The sequence below is a fragment of the Chiloscyllium punctatum genome, chromosome 13, assembly GCF_047496795.1.
Source record: "Chiloscyllium punctatum isolate Juve2018m chromosome 13, sChiPun1.3, whole genome shotgun sequence".
NCBI lineage: Eukaryota > Metazoa > Chordata > Chondrichthyes > Orectolobiformes > Hemiscylliidae > Chiloscyllium > Chiloscyllium punctatum.
Genome location: NC_092751.1, coordinates 47,624,482 through 47,636,093, shown reverse-complemented (window position 1 = coordinate 47,636,093; position 11,612 = coordinate 47,624,482). Strand labels below are relative to the sequence as shown.

Genomic DNA, 11,612 nt, shown 5'->3' with positions numbered 1-11,612 from the left:
GGGAGAGAGAGAGGGACAGAGAGAGAAAGAGGGAAAGGGAGAGAGAAAGTGAGGGACAGCGAGAGAGAGAGAGGGAAAGGGAGAGAGAAGGTGAGAGAGGGACAGAGAGAGCGTGAGGGACAGGGAGAGAGAGAGGGACAGGGAGAGAGAGAGAGGACAGGGAGAGAGAGACAGAGAGTGACAGTGAGAGCGTGAGGGACAGGGAGAGAGAGAGGGACAGGGAGAGAGACAGAGGTACAGGGGGAGAGAGAGAGAGAGGGACAGGGAGAGAGAGCGAGGTACAGGGGAGAGAGTGAGGGACAGAGAGAGATTGAGGGACAGGGAGAGAGAGAGGGACAGGGAGAGAGAGAGAGGGACAGCGAGAGAGAGTGAGGGACAGGGGGAGAGAGAGAGAGGGACAGGGAGAGAGAGAGGGACAGGGAGAGAGAGAGGGACAGAGAGAGAGAGAGGGACAGATAGAGAGAAAGTGTGGGACAGGGAGGGAGGCAGAGGACAGGGGAGAGAGAAGGCCAGAGAGAGCGTGAGGGACAGGTAGAGAGAGAGGGACAGGGAGAGAGAGAGAGAGAGAGTGGGACAGGGAGAGAGAGTGAGAGGGACAGGGAGAGAGAGAGGGACAGAGAGAGAGAGGGGGACAGTGAGAGAGTGAGGGACAGGGAGAGAGGGACAGGGAGAGAGAGAGAGAGAGGGACAGGGAGAGAGTGAGAGGGACAGGGAGAGAGAGAGGGAGAGAGAGGGACAGAGAGAGAGAGTGAGGGACAGGGAGAGAGTGAGCGACAGGGTGAGAGAGAGAGAGAGAGAGAGGGACAGGGAGAGAGTGAGAGGGACAGGGAGAGAGAGAGAGGGACAAGGAGAGTGACGGGTGTGCGAGATAAGTGGCTATCCAGCCCCATCTACGGCACTTTTTATTTCCCTTCCCAGGAACAAAGACACGGAGGAGTCAGTCCAAAACTTTTCATTCAACTTTGCAAAGTCGGGTGCTGTTCCAAAGGTACACACACACAAGCATAGTAATCTCCACACATTATATACATGTATATGTGGGCTGGGTTTACTACTGCTGCCTTGACCAACGAGTGCTCGGATTCCCCACTGTTTTCCTTATTTGGGTTCTGGTGCCTGCGATTATTTTGTTATTCACTTGGCCAATCAGTGTTTGAGCTTCCCGTTCTTCCCTTATATGGATGATGTTGTACAACTGTGGTTAAGGGCGGCCTCTCAACTATCGAGGAAAGCTGTTACAACTGTTTCATTCATATAAACGTGGGGGAGTTCCGGCAACAGTTGAGTGTCTGCTTGTGTTTACTATGAGGTAGAAAAGACTAAAAGGCAGCTAACCGTTTAAAAATTACACTACCCCCTACAAATCCCCCGTGTCTTTTCTTACGGCCTGTAATTTTTCAACCGTAAGTTTCTTCTCCAGGGCATTTAATAACTCCCGAGCTTGTTCATCAAACTGCCCTTCTCTAATACTACCCCCGCCCAAGAGGGATTCACGTTGTTCCATCTCGAGGTTTATTCGTTCAACCTGCCCATAGGGAACATCCTTCTTAGTAAGGGCGGTTTCGATCAGTCGTTGAGTTAATCCCCGGACACAGGGAATAACGCAACACCCAAGGGCAGTGAGTACCCCTGCCACCACTATACATGAGACAAGAAAGGGAACGACCACCCCCGTCCATTTACCGAACCAAGCTTCCAACCAGTCCGTGAGGCCAGAGTCGATGCCCGAGTTTTCGGCCAGTTCGTCCGCCAATGTGGTGAGTCCATCCAGGGCACGGGTGATGGACCCATCAGGGGCTGTGTTGTTGGGGATGAAAGTGCAGCACTGAGTGCCTATCATGACACAAACACCCCCCTTCTCTGCCAACATCATGTCTAAGGCCAACCTATTTTACCACGCCATCCTACTAGTGGCGTCCAGTTGTTCTGCTATTCCTTTCACTGCATCCCGGGTATAATTAATGAACCTCTGCTGATTGTAGTAAATATAATTAATCCAATCCACGTTCTTATTGATAGTCACCCACCAAAACAGTGACGACTCAAAACCCGCCGCTATCTGGTTCCTAGCCTTGTATTCGTCAGGAACACCCCTGGGGACCCCTATGGCATCTAAATATATGTTATCATCAAAAGAGGTCTCCAAAGCTCTCTCAGTTCTTCCACTAGAACGGGGTTGCTCTTGTTTTTCGAATACCAGGGTGAATGGGATGGCCAATTGAACGATCGCACAAGTGCCCGTCCATTTTCGGGGCAGGGTCGGTCGCAAAACCCTCCCACCACAGTACCACCAGAGGTCTGCCCTAGGTACATGAATGTGGGATTAATTCCCGCCCCCGGTAGTTTCATTGACCAGCCGAATTGATCCGCTGCACTTGTCAAATGTCCCCACATCGTCGTCCCACTGTAGTCCCGTCCGAGAGACGCAGGCCTGGTGCGTACCCGTTACCCCTGAGAATGATGGCGGGCGGGGCGCCCCCTCAGACCTGACGGGGGAAAACTTCAAACTCAAGGGTCGACAAGTGGGGTCGTTCCAGGCCTCTCGGTCCTGGTACAGCCTTATCATGCAGTCCATGGCTCGTGGGTGTTTCTCCCATCCCAGCGGGAATGGGACCACCTGAGGGTTAGGGCGGGCACTCGTGCATGCGTAGCAATCACTCTTTTTCATGCTCCTCACAGTATATTTGACCCATTCCATCCAGGCATTCGCCTCCCCGTATCCCGTTTCTATTTCAAAGGTCTTTTCCAAATCCGTTGTCTCAATTATTCTAATCTTTTCCTGCTTATCAGTGGGGGATGAGCCCCCAGACTCAGCTTCAATGACCGTGATATACGTGCAGCACAGCTGCATTTCCCCCCCCCATCCTGCCTGGCCCCCAACTCTAATACCCAGTATTGTTCTATTAAGTCTCGCCTCGTTCTTTTCCAAGTTCTTTATGGTCAGATAAAGCGGATTGCACCGATTATGCCCACAATCTCGTCCAGGGGTGATGGGATCACGGACAACTGACACCATAGCCTGGACCCCGGGGGCTGGAAGCCTACTTAGGCCTTCCCTACCATACAATTGTAATACTAACGTCTGACCCTGGAATCCCCTTTCTCTCTCTAGATTCTGCTTAGTTTGATTCAGTTGACTTTTAGTCCTACAGGGCACCAACTCACATAGGTCTAAGCTAAGTGTCTGTGTTGATTGGTTGGCAAGCACGGAGATGGTGAACCACTGACGGTCCTCTATTTGTTTCATCCGGAGACCAAATTGGGTAACACGCACACTATGACCCAGCCCAAGGACAATGGCATAGCAAGTTAACAATACGATTGACCGCATTTTGTCACGACACCCGTAGCCCGAGGGCACAGTTCCTTTAGACTCGCCAAAGTCTGATTAGTTCGTTCTCAGAGTCTCTGTTCCTTAGATGCCTTTGTCAGAGAGGTTCGTTCGTCCTCCATCGGTTGTGGCACTGGTCCCTTGACTCGAGTGTAATGTGTCCAGCCCTTTTCGGCCGTACGGACAGCCGTTTCGGTCGTCAAAAGTACCAGGAAGGGACCGTCCCAAGTTGGTTCGAGGGTACGTTGCTTCCAGCTTTTAATCAGGACCCACTGACCCGGCTTGACGGTGTGCACCGCAAACTCGAGGGGCGGCGTCTGTGCCAAAAGTCCCTGTTGGCGTAAACGAGATAGAGCAGACCCCAGAGCCACCACATATTTTTGCACAAACATATCCCGAGACTCAAATACATAAGGTTCCCCCTTCGGCCCATGGAACGGGAGGCCAAATAACATTTCGAAAGGGGAGACGCCCAAATCCCGCCTTGGCTGGGTGCGAATTTGCAACAGGGCAAGGGGTAGGCATTTGGTCCAAGGCAGGCCGATTTCACTAGTGAGCTTGGTTAGCTGCTTTTTGATGGTCTGGTTCATTCTTTCGACCTTGCCCGAGGAGGAGGGATGCCAGGGGGTGTGCAAATCCCAGTCAATCCCCATTGCTTGCACTACATTCTGGAGGACGGTCGAGGTGAAGTGGCTCCCCTGGTCAGAGTCAATAGCGCGGGGTAGCCCAAATCGTGGGATGATTTGCTCGAGTAGAATCTTGCTAACCTGAGTTGCCCGTTGCCGTGGTAGTGGGGAAAGCTTCCACCCATCCTGTCAGGTGATCTACCACTACTAATAGATACTTCAGGCGACCTATGGGGGGGAGCTCAGTGTAATCTACCTGAACATACTCAAACGGCCTATAGGCCGGACTCCTACCCCCTTGTCTTGCATGCTGCCGCAGCCCCCTTTTGTTAATCTTTCGACATGTTATACAATCTCCTGTGACCTGCTTGGCTACCGTGTACAGACCAGGGTGAGCATATCAGCGCAGGAAGGCATCACACAGTGCCTGGGCGCCCCAGTGACCCCCTTGGTGTAAACGGGCAATAATGTCCCGCGTCAACGGTCGATTTAGTAGCTGGCAGCCATCGGGTAAGGTCCACTTGCCTTCCCTATCCTTTGTACCCCCCAGAGACGCGAGAAGAGTTTCTTCTTTGTCAGTAAACGTGGGCACTTCGGTAATTTCGGATATCTGTGGAATCCTTACCAGGCAGTTTATTACTTCCTTCCCCATCCCAGCCAATTTTGCCTGTTCATCTGCCAATTGATTCCCCAGGGTCTCTATTTTATCGTCTTTCTGGTGTCCTTTCACATGTACTACTGCAATCTCTTGTGGCAGCAACAAATCCTCCAAGATCATGGCTACTAGTTCCTCGTGGACCAACTCCTTTCCTCTACTATTTCTCATTCCCCTTTCTTTCCAGATCTTCCCAAAGGTGTGTACTACCCCAAAGGCATACTTAGAGTCAGTGTAGATTGTCCCGGCTATTCCCTTTAAATTCCTCAGAGCCCGGTGCAAGGCGTACAATTCGCACGTTTGTGCGGACCAGGCATTCGGTAGCCGTCCACTTTCCACTAATTCCCAACCAGTCTCACTAATGACTGCATAATCGTTGTGTCTCTTCCCATCTATCACTCGAGAGGACCCATCAATGTACCACCGCCTACCTGCATGTAAGGGGGTATCCCTCAGATCTTCCCTCACTTTACTCTGGTACTCTATTATGTCTGAACAGCAGTGTTCCAGTTCTTCCTCCCCTTCCCCTTTCCAAAGAAAGTCCGCCGGGTTCTGGCAGCCCCCGACTTCTATTCGGAGGTCTTCTCGGTCTAACAATATGGCTTCATATTTCAGAATTCTCGAGTCAGTCAGCCACCTCCCGGCCTTCTGATTCAGGATAGTTCTAACCTGGTGGGGAGTAGTGACTGTCAAGGGGGCCCCGAAAGTCAACTTCCTTATTTCCTCTACCAGCTTTGCCGTGGCTGCCACCACTTGGACACACTCCGGCCACCCTCGGGAGACTGGATCCAGAATTTTTGACAGGAAAGCCGCGGGCTTCCTTTTACCCCCCCAGTCCTGGGTCAACACTCCAAGAGCGGTTCCCTCTCAGGAGTTCACAAAGAGGCGAAATGTCTTACTAAAATCCGGCAAGCTTAAAACAGGTGCGGCCATCAATTTTCCTTTTAGGATTTCAATTAACTTTTTCTCCTCCTTCTCCCATTTTATTCTGTTGGGTGCCTCCTCAATGAGTTTTAGGTACAAGTCTTTAGTAAGGGGGGCATAGTCGTCTATCCATAACCGACAATAGCCTAAGAGTCCCAAGAACTTCCGCAACTCCCTCTTGGTCGTTGGGAGGCCTAGTTCGATTATTGCCCGCACTCTTTCCGGACTTATTCGTTTCTGTCCCTGGCTTATCAAGTGTCCCAGGTACTTAACCTCTTTCTCGACATATTGGAGCTTCTTCTGACTCACTCTTAAACCCTTCTCAGCTAGGTAATTTAACAGGGCATTAGTCCCAAGTAGGACGTCCTCCTCCGCCGGTCCGGATAAAAGGAGATCGTCCACGTATTGTATAAGCTTAAGGGACGGGGACAAGGTTAGTCCCTCCAATAATTGTTCCAGAATCTGCCCGAACAGAGTCGGGGACTCAGTGAATCCTTGGGGGAGCACGGTCCACCTGTACAGTTGTTTTCTGCCAGTATCAGGATCCTCCCATTCAAAAGCAAAAAGATCCCTACTGTCCTTGTCCAGGGGACACGCCCAGAAGGCATCCTTTAAGTCTATAACACTAAACCAGCCGTGGTCCGGGGGGATTCGCCCCAGAATAGTGTATGGGTTCGGTACCACAGGGTGCCGTACTTGGACAATTTTATTTACCTCCCTTAGGTCTTGGACCATTCGGTAGCTCCCATCCGACTTCCGGACCGGCAGGATGGGAGAATTGTATCGTGACATACAGGGCTCTACCAATCCATCTTTTATTAGGTCTTCCATAACTGTCTTCAGGCCCTGCCTCCCTTCCCAAGAGATGGGGTATTGGCGCACTCTGACGTCGGGGCTCTGGGGCTTTAATTTTACCTCCACAGGTCGAATTGCGAGTCCCCCCCAGTTCCCTTTGGCGACCCAAACCCTAGGGTCTATCTCTGTCAATCGGGACTCACTAAGGTATGACATGGTAACGGCTAATTCTTCCTCTCTCACTTCTGCCCCGTCTCGCTTCTCTCCCTCTCCAACTTTTCTTCGACGTTCCTCTTTCCACCCCATAACCTCCCTCCCCCATTCCGGTGGACTTACAAGCTTCCCGTACGGCTGCCACCATCATTTTTGTCTTATGTTTCTCCCTTATTACATCCCTCTGAACGTACACCTTCTGTGCTTCCCGTAATAATTCTGCAACATCCTTTTCAGCCCAATCCTCCACTTTCTGTAATTTCTTCTGAATGTCAGGCCATGACTTAGTCACAAAGTGTACCTTAAGCATGCTCTTGCCTATTTCCCCATCGGGGTCTAAACCTGAATACTTTTGCATGGACTCCCGCAAACGGTCTAAAAACTCACTCGGGGATTCATCCTTTTTCTGTCCAACTTCAAATGCTTTTGCTAAATTCCGCTGTTTGGGAACGCAGGTTTGGATTCCCCTGATTATAAGGCTTCTGAGGTCTGTCATATTGGCCCTTCCCCCCGCGTCGTTATGATCCCACCGGGGGTCCTCTAAGGGGTACTTCTGCTCTCCACGCTGAGGGCCGTCCTGATGCTCCCTATCCCAAATGGCCATTGCACTATTCCGGATCATAACAATTTCATCGTAATTAAATAGTATTCTCATCATGGCCTGCAGTTCAGCCCATGTGTATATACTGGGCCCCAGAAATTGGTCCAGTTGTATTCCCACACTGACGGGGTCGTCCAGTAGACGGGGTCATTCATTACGGAGTTGCCGGATATCCCCAGAATTTAAAGGTTGTACTACGAACCCGGTCCGTTCGTTCCCAAACGGCACCTCTCGTAAGGGGTTCAGCTGTTCAATATTGTCACTCCTCCCAGCTCTCAATCCCTCTTCTCGACCTCTCCGCATCTCGAGTCGGACTGATTTCCTAGTGCCTGGGGTGAGTTCTGTGCCCCCTCCTGTACCCCCCCCAGCAGTCCCTTCCTCACTGGTCGTAGCCTGCTGGGACTCGGAATTATCCATCGCAGGAGGGAGGTCCGCGCTGGACGCCTGGTCGTGCGCGGGTGGTATATACGGGGGCGGGGAAGACGGTGGCAAACCGTCAGTGAGGATGTCCCAAGACTTCTGGGGCTTCCTCGGGTCTGTTTGGGGAATCAGAGGATAGAGACGCATGGGACTCTCGCCGTCTCCCGCCAACCAGGCGGCGGCATATTTGCTCTCCTCTGGGTCAAACGGTTGTTTTCTGTTAACATATACATTTAGGATTTGACACACCCAGTCTTCATCAGACCCATACTCGGACCAAACTACCGAGGGGGCGCGGATAGGTGCTTTGGTCCATATAAAACAACAATATTTTATCATGGTCTCTTTCTTTAAGTCCTTCGTTCTACTACTGTCCGTCCATAGACTTAACTTCCGACCTAATGGACTATCGGGGGGTATTTCTTTCCCATTTGCAGTCTTCCCTGACTTTTCCTTAGTAAATCTAGAAGTCTGATTTCCCATGGTTTATCTTCGGTCCTGGTCTTAAACGCCCAAAGCGTTTTCACAGATGACCGTCAAAACCACAATTTCCCGTGGTTTATCTTCAGTCCTGGTCTTAAACGCCCAAAGTGTTTTCACAGATGACCGTCAAAACCACAATTTCCCGTGGTTTATCTTCAGTCCTGGTCTTAAACGCCCAAAGCGTTTTCACAGATGACCGTCAAAACCACGCGGCCAACAAGGAAGAACAAAAGAATCTCTTACCTTGATCCGTGCACGGAGTTGTCTGGCCTTTTAAAATGTGTGTACCCCCGTGTATAGTCACTAACCGGTCGTCCCAGCACTCGTCCGTGTGTTCCTTTTCCAGGATTCAAAATTATTTTTAAATGAGCCGGGTCACATCGTCTCTTGGCCGACGGCCAACGGACCAAGCCGATCAGTGAGAAGTATAAATATATACTAGACGCGTCTTTGTTGTAATCAGGCATGATCCGTGAGCCGAAGAGACTGCCCCCCCCGGCAATAATTATTTCATCCCGGAGGAGCCCCCAATTGTGCGAGATAAGTGGCTATCCAGCCCCATCTACGGCACTTTTTATTTCCCTTCCCAGGAACAAAGACACGGAGGAGTCAGTCCAAAACTTTTCATTCAACTTTGCAAAGTCGGGTGCTGTTCCCAAAGGTACACACACACAAGCATAGTAATCTCCACACATTATATACATGTATATGTGGGCTGGGTTTACTACTGCTGCCTTGACCAACGAGTGCTCGGATTCCCCACTGTTTTCCTTATTTGGGTTCTGGTGCCTGGGATTCTTTTATCATTCACTTGGCCAATCAGTGTTTGAGCTTCCCGTTCTTCCCTTATATGGATGATGTTGTACAACTGTGGTTAAGGGCGGCCTCTCAACTATCGAGGAAAGCTGTTACAACTGTTTCATTCATATAAACGTGGGGGAGGTCCGGCAACAGTTGAGTGTCTGCTTGTGTTTAGTATGAGGTAGAAAAGACTAAAAGGCAGCTAACCGTTTAAAAATTACACTACCCCCTACACGGGGAAGAGGGAGAGAGAGAGGGACAGGGAGAGAGAGAGAGGGACAGCGAGAGAGAGAGAGAGGGATAGGGGGAGAGAGAGGGACAGGGAGAGAGAGAGAGGGACAGGGAGAGAGAGTGGGACAGAGAGAGCGTGAGGTACAGGGAGAGAGAGAGGGACTGGGAGAGAGAGAGAGATGGACAGGAGAGAGAGAGAGGGACAGAGAGAGAGATGGACAGGGAGATAGAGAGAGAGAGGGACTGGGAGAGAGAGAGGGACAGGGAGAGAGAGAGAGAGAGAGAGAGAGAGAGAGAGAAAGAGAGAGAGAGAGAGGGACAGGGAGAGAGAGAGGGACAGAGAGAGAGATGGACAGGGAGAGAGAGAGGGACACAGAGAGAGATGGACAGGGAGCAAGGGAGGGACTGAGAGAGAGAGGGACAGGGAGAGAGCGGGAACAGGGAGAGAGAGAGAGAGAGGGACAGGGAGAGAGAGAGATGGACAGGGAGAGAGAGAGGGACAGTGAGAGAGATGGACAGGGAGAGAGAGAGAGAGAGAGGGACAGGGAGAGTGTGAGAGGGACAGGGAGAGAATGAGAGAGGGACAGAGAGAGAGAGGGACAGGGAAACAGAGAGAGAGGGAAAGAGAGAGAGAGTGACAGGGAGACAGAGAGACAGAGAGACGGACAGGGAGAGATTGAGAGGGACAGGGAGAGAGAGGGAGGGACAGGGAGAGAATGAGAGGGACAGGGAGAGAGAGTGAGAGACAGGGGGAGAGAGAAGGACATGGAGAGAGAGAGGGACAGGGAGAGAGAGAGAGGAACAGGTAGAGAGAGAGAGGGACAGGGTGAGAGAGAGGGACAGGGAGAGAGAGGGGCACGGAGAGAGAGAGAGAGAGAGAGAGAGGGACAGTGAGAGAGAGAGGGACAGGGAGAGAGAGAGAGGGACAGAGAGAGAGATTGACAGGGAGAGAGAGGGACAGAGAGAGAGAGAGGGGCAGGGAGAGAGAGAGAGAGACAGGGAGAGAGAGAGGGACTGGGAGAGAGAGAGGGACAGGGAGAGAGAGAGAGGGACAGGGAGTGAGAGAGGCACTGGGAGGGAATGAGAGAGGGACAGAGAGAGAGATGGACAGGGAGAGAGAGAGGGACAGAGAGAGAGAGGGACAGTGAGAGAGAGAGGGAATGGGAGAGAGAGAGGGACAGGGAGAGAGAGAGAGGGACAGGGAGAGAGAGAGGCACTGGGAGAGAATGAGAGAGGGACAGAGAGATAGAGGGACAGGGAGATAGAGAGAGAGGGAAAGAGAGAGAGAGAGTGACAGGGAGACAGAGAGAGAGAGAGAGGGACAGGGAGAGAGTAAGAGGGACAGGGAGAGAGAGTGAGGGACAGGGAGAGAGTGAGAGGGACAGGGAGAGAGAGAGAGAGACAGGGGGAGAGAGAGGGACATGGAGAAAGAGGGACAGGGAGAGAGAGAGAGAGGGACAGGTAGAGAGAGAGAGGGACAGGGAGAGAGAGAGGGACAGGGAGAGAGAGAGGGTCAGGGAGAGAGAGAGAGAGAGGGACAGTGAGAGAGAGAGGGACAGGGAGAGAGAGAGAGGGACAGAGAGAGAGATGGGACAGGGAGAGAGAGAGGAAAAGCGAGAGAGAGGGACAGGGAGAGAGAAGGACAGGGAAAGAGAGAGAGGGACAGAGAGAGAGATGAACAGGGAGAGAGAGAGGGACAGAGAGAGAGATGGACAGGGAGAGGGAGAGGGACTGGGAGAGAGAGAGGGACAGTAAGAGAGAGAGAGAGAGAGAGAGAGAGAGAGACAGAGAGGGACAGAGAGAGAGAGGGACTGGGAGAGAGAGAGAGGGACAGAGAGAGAGATGGACAGGGAGAGGGAGAGTGGGACAGAGAGAGAGATGGACAGGGAGAGAGAGAGGGACAGAGAGAGAGAGAGGGACAGGGAGAGAGAGAGGGACAGGGAGAGAGAGAGAGCGAGAGAGAGAGAGAGAGAGGGACAGGGAGAGAGTGAGAGGGTCAGGGAGAGAGAGAGGGGGACAGAGAGAGAGAGGGACAGGGAGAGAGAGAGGGACAGGGAGAGAGAGAGAGGGACAGGGAGAGAGAGAGAGAGAGAGGAACAGGGAGAGAGAGAGAGGGACAGGGAGAGAGAGAGAGGGATTCGGAGAGAGAGAGAGGGGCAGGGAGAGAGAGAGGGACAGGGAGTGAGAGAGGGACAGGGAGACAGAGAGGGACAGGGAGAGAGAGAGAGGGACAGAGAGGGACAGGGAGCGAGTGAGCGGGACAGAGAGAGAGATGGACAGGGAGAGAGAGAGAGAGAGACAGACAGACAGAGGGAGAGGGAGAGAGGAAGAGGTACAGGTAGAAGGAGAGAGGGACCGAGAGCGAGAGGGACAGGGAGAGCGAGAGGGACAGGGAGAGAGAGAGGGTGACAGAGAGAGAGATGGACAGGGAGAGGGAGAGGGACAATTAGAGATCGAGCCAGGTCGAGAGAGAGAGGGACAGGGAGAGAGAGAGAGGGACAGGGAGAGAGAGAGGGACAGAGAGAGAAAGAG

The 11,612-nt window shown here is 52.2% G+C and overlaps 1 protein-coding gene across 1 annotated transcript; it reads right to left on the bottom strand.

Annotated features, from left to right (window-relative positions):
* Positions 1 to 1,005: 1,005 nt before the first annotated feature.
* Positions 1,006 to 8,980, bottom strand: LOC140484540 (uncharacterized). Its single transcript, XM_072582912.1, has 2 exons — positions 8,292 to 8,980; positions 1,006 to 3,663 (listed from the first exon to the last, which is right to left on the bottom strand). Exon 2 carries the CDS (start codon positions 3,329 to 3,331, stop codon positions 2,324 to 2,326), a length of 1,008 nt encoding a protein of 335 aa, XP_072439013.1. The 5' UTR covers positions 3,332 to 3,663; positions 8,292 to 8,980; the 3' UTR covers positions 1,006 to 2,323.
* Positions 8,981 to 11,612: the final 2,632 nt, after the last annotated feature.